Here is a 19857-nt window from a genome sequence, read left to right on the forward strand (position 1 = left end):
TATGCTATTCAGCTTTTCTGCCTGGAATGTGTCATATACTCAGTTTGTATACTGAATTACTTATAAGGTCTTTTCTCTCTTACTGTAGGATATTAGGCCTGTTTATTACAAGAAATGAACTACAGCAGTAAAAATAATACCTAGTTCTGTTAAATAATTAATGTATTCATGTTACTCATTTTTTAACATTTAATTGCTCATTAAATGTTATTTTATTTAGATTCCTCCTCAGATTGGCTTCCTAGAGAACTTGACTTCTCTGGATGTAAGTCATAATCCTGATTTGAGATTCTTTCCTGATGAAATGGGAAGACTGTCCAAAGTCTGGGATCTTCCTTTGGAAGGACTCCATCTTAATTTAGACTTCAAGCATGTGGGATGCAAAGCCAGAGACATTATCAGGTTTGTTGCCCTATTGTTCTTGAATATTCCTGGTTTGCTTTCTTGGGATTTGCAGTAAGCATTGAGGAAATACCATGCTGTTTTGTAAAGACATACTGGTTTTTCATATGAAATCCAGCCTGCTGTTGTGTGGGAGATTATGATAACAACACACACAGATAACAGAGTGGTTTAGACTATACTATTATTACCTCTTGAATTTGATGCTTCCACAAACTGTACAATAAGTGATGCTTACCAATTATTTGTAATATGTTTATTGTATTCTCCAGTTCCTCTGTGCACTGCACAGAGCACAATTTTGGGATAATTACAAAGCAAAAAAAGACATATTCTGAATTAAACTTTAGCTTTCAAATCAGAAATTAGAGTGGACTGTTAAAAGAACAGTAATATCAATCAGATACTGAAAATTTGAAGAAAATTTTATGGTTCTAGATTTTTCTTTGTTCTTGAGTTCTGTTCATCTTTTTCTTTGTTATACACTTCTGTGAGTTTTGCAAACTTTTTCTACCAGATTTCTTCAGCAGCGACTGAAGAAGGCAGTGCCTTATAACAGAGTGAAGCTCATGATTGTTGGGAACACTGGCAGTGGGAAAACCACCCTGCTGCAACAGCTCATGAGAAGCAAACGAACAGAACTGGGTTCTCCAAAAGCTACAGTAGGCATTGATGTGAAAGACTGGATCATTCAAGGGAAAGGCAAAATGAAGAAGGAGCTTATATTAAATGTGTGGGACTTTGGAGGTATTTCCTGAGTTTATTTTCCTTTCCTATTGTCTTTTCTAACATTTTAATGCATTACTTATTCTTAGAGTCAGCCTGTGGTAATTCAGACTGGGGACAGTAGAATCACAAACGTACACCCAAAGTCCAATGACCACTTATAAATTAGTGGATTCTGTAAATTAGCAGCTAATCCCTCAAATTTAATATAAAGCCTCAGGAATTTCTTATCACCAAATGTTGTTTGACCACTCATTTAAACTATAATACTTAGAATAATCATTTCAGAATAGAAAGAAATTGCGTGTAATCACCAGAAGAATCTTTCATTAAACTCTGTTTCTCCATTTTGTAGTCCAGGTCTCTCTAGGCTCTGCAATATCACAAGTTTGTAAGGAAAGCACTTAGGATGAGTCTTTGAACCTTGTGTTTCTGGAAACCTTTCTGAGTCTGGAGGAGTACAGAAGCACTTCTAAAATCCAGGGCTATTTGAGGGTGTAGAAAAGTTATTTTTAAACAGATGTCTGTCATCATTTAAATACAGTCTATCACAATGCATAAGCACAGGTCAGTGCCATTCAAGCTGCATCTCCAGCTTTAGTTGTAATTTTAAATGCTTAGTTATGTGAATTTATTTTGAAGTTGCTGAAAGTATAGGAGAAAGGAAAGGAAGAAAATAAAGGGAAAGGAAAGAGTGAGGGAGAAATTCAGTATTGAGGTTTTTAAAGAATCACAACCTTTTAAGTTGTCCATGCAGCAACCATGTTTATCCAGTTAAATCTTACATTGGTATAAAACCAGTGTGTTTAAACATTACACTTCAATCTGTGAGCTACCACTGAGTGCCTTCCTAAAATTCATAGTTTTTCTGGTTTCCTGTCAATTTATATAAAGTTCTGCAAACATTAATTTCACTTCTGAACTCGTGGTCTGGGGACATGTGTTCCTCTGCCTTTCTGTGACCTGCAGATGTTCAGTCAAGGAAGTACTAAATAATGGAAATTTTTGATCATTAGGACAAGAGGAGTTCTACAGTACCCATCCTCATTTCATGACCCAGAGGGCTTTATATCTTGCTGTTTATGATCTCAGCAAAGGACAAGCAGAGGTGGATGCTATGAAGCCATGGCTTTTTAACATCAAGGTAAGACTTACAGAATGGAATTCTCCTTTCCAGGGTGCTGTAGGTGAACAGCAAATTAGCCATAAATATTTATATAGGGGAAGAAGAAAAAAAAAATCTTCTAAAAGAAAGAACAATTGTATTAAACAAGAGCTGAAATACATCATGTATTGGATATGACAGTAATTTTAGACATAAAAAGACATGATCAGCACCATTTGGACTTAAAATTGTACAAAGTACTGTGCAAAAGAATAGTTTGTATATTCTGGCAATATTTTGAATTTATTGATAAAAATAAGAAAGGAATAGTATTAAAGAAATAAGGAGTTAAATTTCATTTTTCTTTTACACCAGTGTAAATTTTGGGGAAATCAGAATTAGCCTAGTTTAAAACTCATAAATAGATACAGGCCTGAAACCATGCTATTAAGTGTATGCTTAGTATCCTATTATTAATAGGAATTATTCCAGAACTATGGTAGGGAATTGACCTGAGAACCTGCCTGTGTATTTGTCATTTTTTTATAAGTGTTTATCTCCATTTATGGAGCCATGGCATGGTGAGTGAGCATTACTTGTCTTTTCTTTTATAGGATGCTTAGCCATGACTGGGCAATACACTCACAGAAAGAGTTTGTTTACTGTTCCTGTTAATGAGCTTGTCTTTTCCACTCTTTTCACCTTGGACAGTGATACAGGACACAGCAGTCAGTTTAGTGTTGGTGAAAATAATTTCTGATGTGCTCTCCTTTGCTGTGCAGTACCTGCTGATGTTTCCCTGCTGCCCTGTTCCAAAGACAGCTAGCAAAGTACCATTTCTTTTGACTATTCCATTTTGTTGGATGTTCTTAAAAAAAATGTCCCTCTATTTTACTGCCAATAGTGTTAATCTGTGGAGAATGAAATACAGATGTACACTCCTTCCTTTTGGAAAAAGCTGATTTTTTAATATTTCTCTTTTGAAATAGCTCTCTGAATGTTTGACTAAATTGCTCACATTTTATGTGAATATAAAACTCTAAAATCAACATTTGCTGTTGAGTTAATGGACAGTATGGATCTCACTATCAGGCTCGAGCATCAACATCCCCTGTGATTCTTGTTGGCACTCATCTGGATGTTTCTGATGAAACGCAGCGTAAGGTCTGCATGAGTAAAATCACCAGAGAGCTGCTGAACAAGCGGGGCTTCCCAGCAATCCAGGATTACCACTTTGTCAATGCCACAGAAGAATCTGATTCCATCATCAGACTTAGGAAAATCATCATAAAGGAGAGTCTTCACTTCAAGGTGAGATCCATACTGTTTTAATGTTGAAAACACCTTGTTTTACTTAAGTGAATGCCTTTTTGAATATTAATGCGTAATTAAATAAATTACCGTGTGATACCAAAGTCATCTTGCTGTCTATAAAATGTTACAGCAAAATAGTGAAGGAAAATCACCAGGTTTGTTTTAATTTGATTTTCTTCCCCGAAAATTAACTTGAAATCCCAGCAAAGTTCTGTTTTCAAGCACTAGTGCCATAAATCAAGTATTCAATGAAAAACAAGCCATCTTTGGCTTACAAAGAAATTTAATTAAAATCTTGGTTTCTTGGGCAGCATCATGTAATTACAGTAAGTATGGCAAGATTTCAGGGGACAGGAAATAGGATGTTGTGGTTTGTGAAAACCAACTGATTTCTCATTTACTAATTTTAGTTTACATAGCGTGAAACTGTTTCTATAAAGAGGAAAGTGAATTAAAGCAGGAAAGGAAGATCCTGTGGACTGAGTGAACCTCCTAGACTGGAATATCTGCACTTGTAATTCTGTCTCCAAAGTCATCCCAACTCATTCCCTGCTCTATCCTTAGCCACAACATGAAGCCCTGAGTGTGATGAAGATACTTACTCAGGCATGGAGCTTGTGGAAAGACAGGATCTTATCTGTAACAAAAAGAATATACTTTTTTTTTAAATTTATGCAACAACACATTTTTCATTTTTCATTTATGTCATAGCACATTAAAGAGAAAAAGTGATGTCCTGTGCTACTTAAATTAATGGTCAAGAGCTTCATAAATTGTACCAGAACTCAATTTTCTTCCAAATGACTGTTTGGAAGATTTTATAGAGCAAATGATGTATTTATGACCAGCCTCACACCAGTGGTGCTACAAATGTGTTAAAGTGTACACACCTCTCTTGTTTCTCTCAGGAATTAGCAGCTTAGCCATATCCAGATTGTCTCCAACTTCATTCCACAGTGCAAAGAACAGCTAACCAGTCCTAAATGGCAAGGAGGTGCCCTCTCAAGTGAAATGGGTTAATTCCTCCTCTCATACATCCAGTGGGCATGAATTGAGCTGGTGCTTTTATGTGGCTTCTGTCTTACCACACTTAGTGAACACCCCAGAGCAATTCTGCTTTTTGAAAAATGTTGTTCCTTTAATGTCTACATCTCTTGAGACTGTGACTTAAACTGATGTTTAAACTTCTACACAGATGTAAGGTGGCCTGAAAGGAGATAATTACCATAAATTATGTAGGTAATTTGTGAAAGGAATGTTACAAGGCTGCAATCTCTAATCTGCTTAGAGATTAGACCACATTAGTTTAATATTCAGCATTGTCATCAAGTACTCCGGAGTCTTTGAAATTACACAAGGTGCTAATTTCATCTGCACAAGGTACCAATTATATTTTTGACACATCAAAAACGTCACAGTACATTGGTGAGAGAAAAATTACAGTTATGAGGCCAGTTTGTAAATATTGGGAAAGTTGTTTCCCATTTCCTCAAAAAAGTTGGTGGGTCAGCATGCATGGAGAAAGGAAAGCCTGACTGGGTACTAGTGATTACCAAATACCAAAGGGTGTCTGCAGGAAGGAACAGAGGCTCAGGAAACAGGCACAAGGCACCCATTTGAGTCACTCATTGTGGCTAAATTTATTTCATTCTATTCTCTTGTCCACTGACTGCCAGGAGTGGAGACTTTTAATCAAGCTACTATCCTCTTCCCTCCCATTTATCTAAATACATGGCTAGAGATATTACATACTACAAGAAGTATAGGTTTTTATTCTTAATTTGTATATTGCTCTGTATTAACTGAAGATATATGATATAATCTGCTCATATAGTGAATATTTTCCTTTGAACCAAAGCTTTTCTTTGAAATAACGTCTTCTGAGAGACCTCATTTATTATTTTTTTATGTACAAGTAATATGGAAATATTTTCTTCTCTGAGTAGTTATTTACAGGAATACATTATAATTCTGAAAGAGTAATTATTTACATCTACCTTTCAGAAGCCATGTTAGTCAATAAATGAGTGTTCTTGTTCCTTTCTGCTTCTATTGAGTGGACATACACTTTATATCTTAGTTTTATCTTCTTCATTTCACATGAATAAATGAATACATTTAAGATTATTATTCATAATTTTACAGATCAGAGATCAGCCAGTGGTTGGTCAGCTAATTCCTGACAGCTACCTGGAGCTGGAAAAGAGAATTTTGCTGGAACGTAAAAACGTCCCAGTGGAATTTCCTGTAATTGATCAGAAGCGCTTGCTGGAACTGGTACAAGAAGGCCAGTTACAGCTGGATGAAAATGAACTCCCTCATGCAATTCACTTTCTGAATGAATCAGGTAAAATATTCTCTTCTATGTGTGTTTGTTACCAGTTTGCTGTAAGTCTGCAGCTGACAGATCTGTACATGATTTTACATCTTTCACAAGGGAGCCCCACGATGGTAAGCTGAGGTGTCTAAGCTTGGGTAACATCAGTTTGTTAAACCACATTATTAGGAAAGGAATTCCATGATGTGAAGGATCAGCACTGTAACAGTTTATATCTCTTTCTCTCTTTTACCCCTCCTTGAAGACATTCTACTGCTGGTTAGGCAGCATAGTTGCAGAAGAAAGATGCAATTGCTCCAATCACTCAGAATTGTGATTAGAGAAACACATGTAAAAGTTTATCTCAGTGCAGTACTGACTTCATAAGATTAAATAATAAACCACACAGATCATAGCAAAAAAGCAAGTCAGATTAAAAATCTAACAAAAATTCTGAAAATAAAGGTAAAGCTGAGCATGATGTGCTTGCACTCTACTGTTCTGAGATACTGACATCAATAAAACTGTATGTATTATTCAGATTCTTTATGTCAAGTAATATAATAAAAACAGCCCAGAGTGGAGTGCTTACTTTGCTTGATATTGATCTTGTGCAATGCATTGCTAATTACAGTATTCTTTGTGCAGGTGTTCTCCTTCATTTCCAAGACCCAGCACTTCAGCTGAGAGATCTGTATTTCGTAGATCCAAAGTGGCTGTGTAAAATCATGGCACAGGTCAGACTGAACACTTTTTGTGTATGAATTTATGGTACATTTTCCCCTGTCCAAAATCACTGTAACTCATCAATGTTCCTTCTTCACCATTTCTTTAGTGTTTCATAATCTAGAATTTTCTCAAGGACCACATTTTTTCACTTTACTCTTTTCTATGTCTGTTGCTTTCTGGACAACTGTGTTGTCGCTTCTCTGTTCTTACATTGTAATGTCCTATATCATTTAAACTGCAACAGACACAAGAATACATGTAGAATAGAAAAACCCCATGGATGCAAGGTAATCCTGCAATATGTTGCCACAGGTTGGGATGAAAGCTGGAACTTTGGGCTAAAGGCTGTAAGAATGGGAAAGAATTTTAATTGTATGCCAGGTACAGATGGCAGAGACAAGTGAGTGGATATGAAGTTGGATATGAAGCAGACTGACTGCTTAAGTGAGACCATCATTGAAATGTTGATCTAGAAACACTCTCAAAATTTATTATATATACTCATATTTTCTAACCTCTGAAACTTTCATCTAATTATGAATGTACACCTGAAATTGTTTCACTTTTTTTTAAAAGATTCTGATGGTGAAAGTGGAAGGCTGTTCTAAATACCCTAAGGGAATTGTGAAGCGTTCAGATGTGGAAAAATTCCTTTTGAAGAAGAGCAAGTTCCCTAAAATCTATATGTCACAATACTTTAAGCTTCTGGAAAAGTTCCAGATTGCTTTGCCATTAGGAGAGGACCAACTACTAATCCCAAGCAGGTAAGCAAGGAGCTAAATCCAAAAATGACCTCCACAGAGATAGATCAAAATTGAAATCTCCCATCAGGCTAACTAGTTTCACTGATCATCAGAGCTTTTGGTACATGAAAACATGACAGATTCTTTGTATATTACATTTTAGTAAATGCTTTCAGAAGAGATATGTTAAACTCATCTTGTAGCAGGTAAAGCTTATGTATCAACATGGTGGATAAATGGAAACTATAAAGGATAGAATATTTTATGAGGATAGTACTTCTTTTACAGTTACCATGCTTCAAGACTACACCAAGGAGGTTATAATTTAATTTCACAGCAGTGTGCCAGCATTAAAGATATTTATTGAAGTTTAAAAGATAACAAAACATTTCCGTAACTTATTTGCATGAAGTGAGAACCACTCACAAGTTACTCAGAGGCATTACCTCCTTCAAAAATTGTACATACTAAATGTGGTGACAAAAATTGTCATGATTTTGAATGTGGTATTTTTGTTTTATCTGAAGCAAATAACTCAGTTTCTGTGCCTCAGTTGCAGATTTCCCTAATGTGTTTGGTAATGTTTATGTTGCCTAGTGGAGAGAGTGTTGCATGGCTGCACTGATTAGGATTTTTACGTCCTTCAAAGCCCTGGGATAGGAAGATTTTATCTGAATATCTTACCTGCCTTATGTATGTCTCAGATTTTTCTCATGTTTGCATTAAATATCTAATGATCCATTAGCGAGCCACTGTTGGGTTTAAATTACAGTCAGAACTTCACTTTGACACAAGCAAGCATAATAAACAAACACACTATCTGGTAGCTCCCTGACCATCTGAATCATGCACTCATTAATAAATCATGCATTTTACATTATACATAATATATGTCATAAGCTCAGATATATTACATCATCAAATACTGTCTTAATGTTTTTCTTCTTTCAGCTTGTCTGATCACAGACCTGTTATAGAGCTTCCCCACTGTGAAAATTCTGAAATTATCATCAGGCTGTATGAGATGCCATACTTTCCCATGGGATTTTGGTCCAGGCTCATCAACAGGTTGCTTGAGATATCTCCTTACATGCTCTCAGGAAGAGGTACAAATCTTTATCTTCAAAAGCAATAGTGTGCAAGTTTGCCTTGAATGCCAACACCTGCATGTTAAAGCTTTAGTCCCCAACACTGTTTTGCTTTAGCTAAATCCTGAACACTTCACAACTGTAAGAAAAAGACAGTGGTCGTTTTTGTAATTTAGAAGTATCCAGGATCAGATAGCCTGATCTTGCAGTTATGTGTAAAAGAAAGTAAAGGTTTTAAGTGGTCCATTTCTCTCCTTCACATGCTAGAGACAGGGGAAATCCTTATGTTTGCTGCTATTTGATTCCACAAAGAATACAATAAGGGATATGTCTTCCACACAGAAAAACAAACTGTTTTTCTTCAGGTTCATTAATTCTCTCTTTATTTAAGTCTCAAAGCTTTGCTTTTATCAGAAAGAGGGGATATGTCTTCGCTTTTTGCCCAAGAATTCCATGCTTTCATATGGTAATACTCTACAAATATCATTTGTAAATGCCTGATTTCCTGGCATTTGAGTTTTTCTGAGCATCAAATTCCAGTTGCATCCTGCTATTTCATGAGTGTGTGACAGGAAAAATTTAAATCACAGCTTCTTTTCATATTTTGCCTGAGATACTCTGTGCTTGAACCTGAACGTACCTAAGCATTTCTGTAATGCCTTCTAGAACCGAACACAAGTTGAGATATATTTAGTTTTTGTGCTGCCTGCAACGTTGTAGCCTTTATTTTGTTTGTTATTTGGGTAATTATAACCCTACAATCATAGTTATATATTCAAAGTACCATTAATTATTCTAAATATTTTTAAATTGACATTAACTTAGAGATCAGACTTTTAATCTAATTTTGTGTTTTCTAGAGCGAGCTCTTCGTCCTAACAGAATGTACTGGAGACAAGGCATCTACTTGAACTGGTCTCCTGAGGCTTATTGTCTAGTGGAGTCAGCAGTATTTGACAACAACCCAGACAGTTTTTTGAAAATCACAGCACCTTCTTGCAGAAAAGGTTAATTATTATTCCTGAGCCTGAATTTTGCTCCAGTTTGATTGCAGCTTGGCATTTTGGTTTGTTGTGCTTCTGCCTTTGGAATATAGAGTTTTACCTTTGCAATTAAAAGTATGGCAGACTGGGTCTGTAATTCCCCTCTTTTTGTTTCTTAAAGGGTGCATCCTTTTGGGGCAAGTTGTAGATCACATAGATTCTCTTATGGAAGAATGGTTTCCAGGTTTGTTGGAAATTGATGTTTGTGGTGAAGGGGAAACGCTGTTGAAGAAATGGGCTCTGTACAGCTTTCAAGATGGTGAAGAACACCAAAAAATACTACTTGATGACTTGCTTAGGAAGGCTGAAGAAGGTATATATTTATGCCATTTGAGGTATATAGAGGTACACTTGTATCTACACAAATACTGTGCAACATCCCCTTTATAACATTTGGGTATTTCATGTTATTTTAAAATGTTTCATTTTTGTAAGAAAAAATTACAGTGGAAGTCAAAAGCAGCTTGGGGATTTTTTATGTCAGAGCTGTCTAGTATAAATAAGAATAGAATATGAAACAGATTGAATCTACTCTGTGTAGTTATATTAAAAAAACAATAATGGAAAGAATAATTTTGTCATAATACTGATAATGCAGCTTCAATCTTGGAACTGAATCCAGCAGATAGTAAAACTAATATTTGATGTCTTGGTTGGATCACATAGCACAGTAATTTAAAAGACAATATTCAGTATGGCATTCTACATACTGACAGCATTCTTTCTTTTTACAGACAGAAAATTATTAGTCTTGGTTAGTGTTATGTTGTAGCCATTTTTTTCACATTTGAGAGGTACATATATAGAACCTTGAAAATACTTAAACATGGAAGAGCCAAGATTTTGAATGGCAAACTTAATTAGTATGTATGTCTGTGTGCATGCATAGGCATATATATATATATATATACATACACAAATAAGTATATATATAAGCACATATATTAATCTTATTTTAGGTACATTGATCTTATGCATTCTAAAAGGTCCTCATGCCTTTCAGTGCTTTTTCACTGATACCTTTCTTTTTCTTTCTTTTTCATTTTCTCGTTTGTTTTTCTTAGGTGACCTTTTGGTAAATCCAGATCATCCAAGACAGACCATTCCAATTGCTCAGATTGCTCCTGATCTGATACTGGCTGATTTGCCTAGAAATATTATGTTGAACAATGATGACCTGGAATTTGATGAAGCTCCTGAATTTCTCTTGGGTAAGCATTATTTTGTAGGGTGTGTTTTTTTATGGAGATTATGTAAACAAATCTATTTAAGTCAGTTCTGTAACATATGAAAAGCATTTTAGATATTTCTTTTCTGAAGAAATGTATTATTTTAAAGTATTCTGAATTTCAGGTTATTGAGTATTGAATTTTCCATTAATTTGTGCACTAGGACACTGGGTTTTATGTGTTTAGTTTACTGATCATGAATCTTAACACAGTAAAATATGTGGATCATATTTTAAAACTGAACCCTTTCAGCTATTATTTTTGAGAAATGGTTGTTATCCCTTCCCTAATAGTACTCTTCCATGTTATTGTTCAAAAGGTGATGGTGGCTTTGGATCTGTCTACCGTGCATCCTATGGTGGTGAAGAGGTTGCTGTAAAGATTTTCAATAAACATACTTCCCTCAGGCTCCTAAGACAAGTAAGGAATCCTGCCTTTTTTCTGTAGTGCTACTCTTGGAATACCAGCCCTAGCAAAGAGTTTTATAAGTTTAAGTTAATTGCAAGTCCTCACTCCAAAACATTCCTCAGTTTACTTCAGATGTAGAGATTATGCTTTTTGCACTATTTCATCTGGTTTTACAATTTGCAGGAGCTTGCTGTGCTTTGTCACCTCCACCACCCCAGTCTGGTGTCTTTGCTGGCTGCTGCAATCCGTCCCCGGATGCTGGTGATGGAATTGGCCCTCAAAGGATCTCTTGATCGTTTGCTTCAACAGGAAAATGCAAGTTTGACTAGAACACTGCAGCACAGGATAGCTCTACATGTAGCAGATGGCTTAAGGTAAATGGGACTTCTGCATTGCTGTAAAAACAGGATATAGCTTCAAAGATGATATACTGCAAATGAAAAGCTTCTGTTCTCTCACATCTCAAGCAGAATATTTCCTGGCTCTGACAAATTCTTGTATTTTTATGGTTGATTGGCTGATATGTAATGTGTACTTTCATTACCTGTTTTGTTCCTGCTAACAAGTGATGTCCATATAAGTAAAGAAATTGCAAGACTCCATGTGGCTGTTGATTTCTTACTGAAATGTCAAAGAAATTAATTTAGTGCATATTTCAAGTTCTGAAAATCCATTAATCACTTTACCTCATTGCAGCGTGACTTTTAAAAAGACAAAACCTGCAAGAGGGTTAAGCTTAAGGTTCTAAGATGCATTTTTCAGACTATCAGTGACTCTTCAGATAAAACTTGGTACTAAAATACTGCAATGTAAATAGTAAAGTAGTAAATAGTAAATTGTATTTTTGAACAATTATAAAGTCATTATCCAGAAAGGCTGTGTCTTGGTGGCGATATTTGACATTTTTAACACAGTATTTCATGTTTGAAAGCACAATTTACTGTTACCAGAATAATGCACTCAGTGTGTGTGTACAGATGCATCCCTAACTTGTGAATGCTTTCAGTAAATATTTTTTGATTACTAGGTACCTGCATTCAGCAATGATCATCTACCGTGATTTAAAGCCTCACAATGTGTTGCTCTTTACCTTATATCCCAATTCAGCTGTTATTGCAAAAATAGCTGACTATGGCATTGCCCAGTATTGTTGCCGAATGGGAATAAAAACCTCGGAAGGCACACCAGGTATGGAGATAGGATTTGATTTAAAGTCCATTATGTCCAAAAATAGCTAATATATTTTTCATGTAGTCTGTAAGAAGTAACTCAAATCTATATTCTAGTCAAAAGTCACAAAAAGTAGTCCTAATCATATTACAAGTTGTGATGCCAGATTTATACCTCTTGGCCATTCCTCCTGTTCATGTTTTAACACCTTTTAGAAGAATCAAGGAGTATATTAAAGGTTTAAAAAGAAGAAATTAAATTACATGCATTCATATTTTTTGTTGTCTGATTTTAATATGGTTATTGTGATATTGAAATTATACTAAATTACAACTATGCTAAAAGTTTTTGCTTTAATTTTCAGTAAAGTGTACGTAAGACTTAATTTTTTTTAAGACAGTAAATATCTTCACTCTTCCCCAACTTTAGAGAGAACACATTAGCATCCATTCTAAAGCCCTGAACAACTCAATCACTTTGAAAAGTTCCTTTAGGTCTTTTAAATTGTGCTTGGGAGTGTCACTTCAAGTGTTAAATGTTAGTCCATCAAAAAGACTGCAGACTTGCCCTTGATTTTCAGCATTCATTGATAAAGTAATTATTTTACATTAAAAGGGGCAGGAGCTCTGTAACTGATGTTCTGTCCCCTTCTTTTATACTTACTGCTGATATTTTTGGACATCTGCCAAATACAAGCTGTTGCCAGCCCAGAAATAGTTTGTTTTTCCTTGCACTTCCTGTGCCATTTTTATCAATAATTGTTTACTTTTTAAAGTACAAAGATAGCTTCATCTTGACATGAAGCATACTTATTAACAAATGATTTATTTGCAGGATTTCGAGCGCCAGAGGTTGCCAGAGGAAATGTTATTTACAATCAGCAAGCTGATGTTTATTCATTTGGCTTGCTGCTTTATGACATTTTAACAGGAGGAGGTAGAATAATGGAAGGCTTGAAGTTTCCAAATGAATTTGATGAATTAGCAATACAAGGAAAATTACCAGGTATGCCTTGTTTCTAAAAGTTTTAGCTTTTGTCCTGCCTCCCCCAGAAATAGCATATATTATGAGTTATGTTGTATCTAACAGATCATAGAAGGAGACTTAGAAAAATACATTCTTCATATTCCTTCTGCATTACAATATGGAATTATTGGCTGCTGGAAGGAAGATTAAACAGGCTATCAGGCTGGACATGATGTAGTCATCTGGACAACATAACTTGGGCAACTTCTACCAGTGTTGAGAGCTGTTTAATTTTTATAGCACTACAAGCTGAATGTCTGGTGTTCTTATTTACTGCCCAACAATAGTGGGTGTACTCATGAAACATTCTTTAAGGAATGTTTTGCTCCATTTAGGAAAGAACTGCATCACTCAGTCTGGCATAGCTTCTCCATTATGAGAGGCAGAGTGTTCATGCATTTTCTGCTCCTTAAGGAAAACAGTCCAGTTGTAAGCTCAGACAGTTTCTGCCCCCTTCCTGAAGAGGGTATCCCAGGAACTGATGACTAAGTATCCCTTAAATGCAGCTGTATTGACTGTACTATAAGCTTTGTGGAATAATTGAAGTATTAGTTTCTGGAGATAGTACAGTTCCTTCCACCTGTGCTCACAATTTCTGTATTTCCACCAAAAGAGGGGCTGGCTGATCTCACAAGCAAACAGTGCCTGTCTTTTGCTGCACTGAATATGTTCATTTGCAGGTATTCATCACTAATGTTACCTCTGTCTGAGGTAGGACTGGAATATTTGCTGTGGATTATGATAAACTAAAAGGAAAAGCAATACAGGCACCATCATGAATGATTTATTCTCAGAGAGCTCAGCAGCTGTAGACATAAGAGACATATTCCAAGCACTAAGTGGAAATTTAAATTTCCATATTTTGTAAATGCTTTATGGAGTTGTTTATCTATTTGCTGTATCTTGTATTGGAAGTTCATCTGTATTCCATATACTCAGAAGAATAAATGTGGAAAACTGTTTACAGGAATTGGAAAGACTGTTGACTGAAGTGCCATAGCCTTGAATGGTCAGCATTAATGGAAGCACAGCCCATGTATATCTGGGATTCAGTCCCAGCCACAGGGACATCAAAGAAAAAGATAAAGCAAAATCCATTTCCTTTAACTGCTATTAATTAAAAGGAGTCTAGTTCTAGCATTTTATGCTCTAGCCTATAATGGTAGATGAGCAATTCCAAGCTGTTCATGCTGACATTTTACCTAAGAATGTGATATTTCTTAGAGCAGCTCAGTAAGAAGTTAGATGAATTCTAAAAATAAGAAGGTTAGTTAGAACTATAGTAAATGCTGGTTAATAAGTTATGTAATTTTCCATTCTAGATCCTGTCAAAGAATATGGGTGTTCCCCATGGCCTGAAGTTGAAAACTTAATTAAAAAGTGTTTGAAGGAAAACCCTCAGGAACGACCAACATCTTGCCAGGTATTACTTAGTTTATTTGCTTTTTTATGATAGATGGCAAGTATAAAGTTGTGGTTTCTGAAAAGGAATCAGACATTCAGTTAATGAGAAGCACAGGTTTCTTTGTGTTGTTCTTTTCTGGAATGGAAACTGGCATGAAATATTGCCTGCTCTCACCTTCCAGAATAAACTATTCCATTGAAATCTACTAACCACATGTTCTAGCTTGCTATTTTCCTGTGTTGCTGTGTAGCAATTGGAGTGAAACACAATTCAGATTACTTCTGATTTTTTTTACAATTCTGATTACTTTACTGGAGCTATGCAAAAAGCCTTTGTTAAGTAATATCAGTGCAGTTACACAGTGTTCTGTGCCAGTACAAATGACCAAGCCTGCTGAGATACTGTGTCCATATCTAAAAAATGCTGTTATCTGTTGCTTGTTATTTATTGCTGTACAAGCCATTGTTGTCACCATGGGTGTGCTGTGCCTTTCTTTATAGGTTTATGAGATCCTGAATTCTGCAGAGCTGATCTGTTTGATGAGATATGTCTCCATACCTAGCACATCTACAGCAGAGTGCATGGTGGCTGCCAATCAAAGCTGCAAGAAGGCAGGAGTCTGGATAGGAAATGGGAACACAGAAAAGGCACAGCTTTCATTTGTTAACCTAAACACAGATGGACATACTTGTGAGGTATGTGGGAAAGTTGACATTTATTCTGTTTTTTCTGGCAGACAGATATATTTCAGAAAAATTAATTGCATTTTTACAGCAAGATATTACTTCTGGAAAGCTAAGCTTTGAGAGGACAAAGATTGCTCATAAGTGAGTCATCTTTGTATCCATGAAATGAGGTAGAAGAGCAGTTGCTTTTTACTCTCTTCCTGTTATCCAGCCTGAACTTTCTCATAATACTGTCTTTCTACTGCTGGATTACTTTCTTCTACTGAGATGGAAACTATTTCTAGCATGGAGACTACAGAAAGGAGTTAATAGTTAGGCAGACCTTCATATCTCTACCTCCTTTTTACCATCCAGGTTGTCTCTTAACAACTTCTCGCTTCCCACAAATGCCATCTCCTTGTGCCACTTTGGTGATGGCCTCCAGTTCTTTTCATTTGATTTTGTACATCTCAATCCTATCCCATCAGCAAAGAGGAAAGGTTTTACCAAGGACTGATGTGCTGTGATGAACATGTGTGCCAGAACTGAGCATGATTCATCATCAAAGTTGTTTCAGTTCTATTTCCATCTGCCATCTGTTGACCACGATACATCTGAATTGCCAGCTTTGGTATAAATTATATGGGTTGTTTTTCTAAAAATAAAATGAGAAAAAGAAATATTAGGCCACTATTTTCATTGTTAGCAATTAGTACTGCAAGAGTTCCATTTTTTCAATTCTAAATAAATAAAAGAGTATCTTTTTTTGTCAGCATTCAACTGAGAGATTTTCCTGTGTACTGTTTGAGGGGTCCTTCCCAGCACTTGGAAGATAGGTGGCCCAGTTGATGATGTATTCTGCTAATAGGGAATTAGATTTCTTAAAGGGGAAATTAGGCCATGGGTCTGTCCAGAGTCCAAGAAGATTGTGCTATATTTTTATCATCAGTAATTTCTAGCATTTACCATTACTGAAATAATGACCAAGTTGTTTTTCTTCTTTTCTGACTCAGGATATTGCAGACAGTAAAATTATAAGTTTGGCCTTAGTGACTCTTCCTACTGAGAAAGAAAACTGGATTGTAGCAGGAACCCAGTCTGGTTCTCTGTGGGCAGTTAACACAGAAGATGAAACAAGAAGGCATCGTCTGCAGAAAATGTCAGATTCTGTCACTTGTTTGTACTGTAATTCTCTTTCAAAGCAAAGGTATAAATTAATTTTAAATGTTTTGGGTTACATTTTGAAAACACTACTGAACTGAAGTGTTCAGAAAATGACATCTGTACACACTGCACTTTTGTTCTGACAACTGCTTATTTTGCCTGTGTTTCCACTTTATTTCGCAGCCAGTGCAGCTCGGGACTTCATTCATGATCACAGGGGTTGTGTTTGCTTTTAGTGTTTAATTGAATACTTGAAATACTAGAGACTTCTCATTTTAATTTTTCTTACCTGATTAAGGCACTTCTAGAATTAATTATTTTATTTTATTTCAGCAAACAGAAGAATTTCTTCTTGGTAGGCACAGCTGATGGCAAACTGGCAGTTTTTGAAGACAGAGCAGTAAAGGTAGACAACTTTGCTGTCTCTTCTACAGAGTGTTATCATTAATGTCTAAAGCAGCTACCAAGAGCTTTATTTCATGCCACTTATTTTTAGCTGCTTCTCTAAAACTAAAATTAATTGCTTCTCTAAAACTGAAATTAATTTTCTATTGCAGTCTGAGAGGAACTTCACTCTTTACAATAACTGCTATAAGCAAAGGAGTTAAGAGGTGGACAATTCCTTTGAAAGGCCTGGCAAACTATCTAGAGACTGACATTACTGGTTGTTGTTAAGAATATTCTAACAGTTTTGACCTCCTTTATTTATTGCTGTAATAGCTCCTTTTTCCTCTCATTTAGTAAATTTTTATATAACAGCTATGTTCAAAAATAAAATATTGCTTAGATTTTCTGTAGATCAGAGTTCTCCTCACAGAACAGATGAAGAAATGCTGGGAGCTGTTTATATCATCTGGCACCTGAAGGTTTAGTTCCTGACCAAGCATTTAGAGCAGTGATGGAGTTGCAGTGCATTTCAGAATTAGAATATGGTCCAGTGTAGGCTGTCTTCAGAGACACAGATGTGTCTTTCCAGCCAGTCCTTGAATTGTGCCAGGGGTTGCAGACAGTGTCAGTCCCTGCTCTGTTTCTGCTCTCAGGCTGTCTCCTATGGCACATCCATAATGGGAATATGGTGCTTTTCAGTCAGTAATGTTCTGGAAATGTTCTGGGTCATCAGAAAATCTGGATGAGTAAATTTAATTCAGCAGGCTGTGTGGCCTTGTTTTAACAGCATTCTGAGTGTCTGCATCCTCCTTGTTTCTAATACAGAATATATTTTTTGCAGTGTAAGGGTGCTACACCTTTGAAGATACTGGCAATAGGAAATGTTAGCACACCCCTGATGTGCTTAAACGAATCCTCATGCTTCTCTGAAAAAAATGTAATCTGGGGAGGCTGTGGAACAAAAATCATTGCCTTAACCAGTGACTTCTCTGTTCATAAGCTCATTGAAACAAAGACAAGTCAACTGTAAGTTCTTGAGTTTTATAAGTGATGTTATTTGGCTCATTTGTTTTCATCAAAGGTTTCTGACAGTACTTTGATGTAATGTCTTGTTCTAGAGCTCATTCTTTGAGTTTGCTTGTTTCTCTTCTTTTCTTTCCATAATGCAGATGGAGTATCAGTGAGTAATGTTGAAAGTATTTGTTGCTGCTTTTAAGCAAGGAAATACATTTTTACTCCATAGAGAATGATGAAGTCAATATCTATGCAACTGATCAGTTTTCATCTCCAGTTGGCCTAGTCCAGGCCCTGTTTGCTTTATTTAGAATTACACATACATATTTATCATAGTATTTGTCCTTCCATGTTTGTCAGTATATGTGTGCATATCCTTGCCCTATATATATTTAATCATGTCTGATTGCTGAATTCTCACTATTTAGAAATTATTGACTGAGGGTTTGGAGTGTTTGATGTAATTCTCATATGGACAAATCCTACTCTGAAGTTAAGGGGAATTTTTGCTGAGCAGGGAAACAGTGTTTGATGAGAAAGATTTATTAATAGACTTAGAGCATTAATGTGCCTCCAAGGATGTCAGCAGCCTAACTCTGTTACTATGAGAATTTATGTTGAACTGTAGGAAGATTAAAGCAAAGCCTTTCAATTGTATCTTAGCCTAATTTGATTTTAGGGCTGAATGATTCTACAACAGTCAGAGGGAAACTAATCCCATTCAAAGTAGTGACGTTTTCTACTAGGTATGTTCTGTGTATCTGACTGGAGTTCTTCTCTCTTCTAGGTTCTGCCATAATGCTTACAGTGATGCAAACATTATTTCAATAGCAATAGACAAATCCATCTACTTGGCAAAGAAAAACAGCCATTTTGTGGAAATCTGGGACAAGAAAACAGAAAAACTTTCTGAATTAATTGACTGTGCACATTTTCTGAAGTAAGTGGTTTATTTCGGATTTTTGGCCTGGTCGATAGGAAGGGGAGTATTAGACTGCCTTCTCTAGCATGCTACCCTAACCTGCCAGAAGTCAGGCATTTATCCAGTTTGTTGGATTTCCTATCCTGTCTTTTGGCCCAGAACTTCAGAATATTCCATGCAGAATCCCACTTTTTAAAGACCCTTAGTGTATTTCCCAATTTCTCTATGATGTCAAGAAGGCTCATTTAGCTCAAGAAAGAAGAAAGTCTTTTGCTGCCCTTCAGGTACTAAGGCTAATCCAGCTACTTCCTGCATCCCCTGAACAAGAATGTTTTTACAGTGCACAAATTCAGTAGGAAATTAGATTTTTATTAATTGTGACAACTTTTTCATTTGCATTTAAATTGTTGCTCTGCCTTAACATGCCACATCCATTTATTTTTATGGTGAGGTTAGGAGCAGGTGTAGGTGTGCTTTGCTGTGCCATTAACCTCCTGCAGACTGGGGGAGAACTGAGAAGTGTTCCTGCCTTCTATTTAAAGGTCTTCTGAAGCAGACCAGATGGCTCTTTGGAGTCCAATAGTTTTCATCCCAGTTTGTTTGCATGAGAATTTTGTGTTTGGCTTGGTAAATGATTGCTTAAAGTCTCATATTCAGAGTGTCATTTAGTAGCTGCAGAATAGGTGCCACCAAATTCCAATGCAAATTCTTTCCATACTTATAGGAACAAAGTGGAAAAATTAAATAAGGAATCAAAACACAAACTGGCTTATTCAGGAAGAGTGAAGACCATTTGTCTGCAGAAGAATACTGCACTGTGGATAGGGACAGGAGGAGGACACATCTTGCTGCTTGACTTGTCAACGCGTCGTCCTGTACGAGTTATAGACAAGTTCTGTGATTCTGTTCGAGTCATGGTAACAGCTCAGCTGGGTAAGTAAAACCTTCAAGTGATGAGTACTTTGAGGTTTGCTCTGTGCTGCTTGTTGTGGTGTTCCAG

At 36.2% G+C, this 19857-nt stretch overlaps 1 protein-coding gene across 3 annotated transcripts in view; it reads left to right on the forward strand.

Annotated features, from left to right (window-relative positions):
- The window catches only part of LRRK2 (leucine rich repeat kinase 2), a 61818-nt gene that overhangs the window by 35250 nt on the left and 6711 nt on the right, over nt 1-19857 (forward strand). For all 3 annotated transcript variants that reach the window (XM_058022366.1, XM_058022367.1, XM_058022368.1), the window contains 22 exons: nt 221-402; nt 920-1149; nt 2145-2272; nt 3326-3544; nt 5693-5894; nt 6513-6601; nt 7170-7357; nt 8288-8442; nt 9285-9431; nt 9589-9780; nt 10532-10678; nt 11016-11116; nt 11288-11478; nt 12132-12292; nt 13109-13279; nt 14623-14723; nt 15206-15400; nt 16384-16577; nt 16868-16940; nt 17763-17947; nt 18723-18875; nt 19582-19790. In XM_058022366.1, coding sequence (XP_057878349.1) covers nt 221-402; nt 920-1149; nt 2145-2272; nt 3326-3544; nt 5693-5894; nt 6513-6601; nt 7170-7357; nt 8288-8442; nt 9285-9431; nt 9589-9780; nt 10532-10678; nt 11016-11116; nt 11288-11478; nt 12132-12292; nt 13109-13279; nt 14623-14723; nt 15206-15400; nt 16384-16577; nt 16868-16940; nt 17763-17947; nt 18723-18875; nt 19582-19790 — 3613 coding nt within the window. The remainder of the gene's footprint in view (nt 1-220; nt 403-919; nt 1150-2144; nt 2273-3325; nt 3545-5692; nt 5895-6512; nt 6602-7169; nt 7358-8287; nt 8443-9284; nt 9432-9588; nt 9781-10531; nt 10679-11015; nt 11117-11287; nt 11479-12131; nt 12293-13108; nt 13280-14622; nt 14724-15205; nt 15401-16383; nt 16578-16867; nt 16941-17762; nt 17948-18722; nt 18876-19581; nt 19791-19857) is intronic.

This window comes from Melospiza georgiana, chromosome 4, assembly GCF_028018845.1.
Source record: "Melospiza georgiana isolate bMelGeo1 chromosome 4, bMelGeo1.pri, whole genome shotgun sequence".
In the NCBI taxonomy this organism is placed as follows: Eukaryota; Metazoa; Chordata; class Aves; order Passeriformes; family Passerellidae; genus Melospiza; species Melospiza georgiana.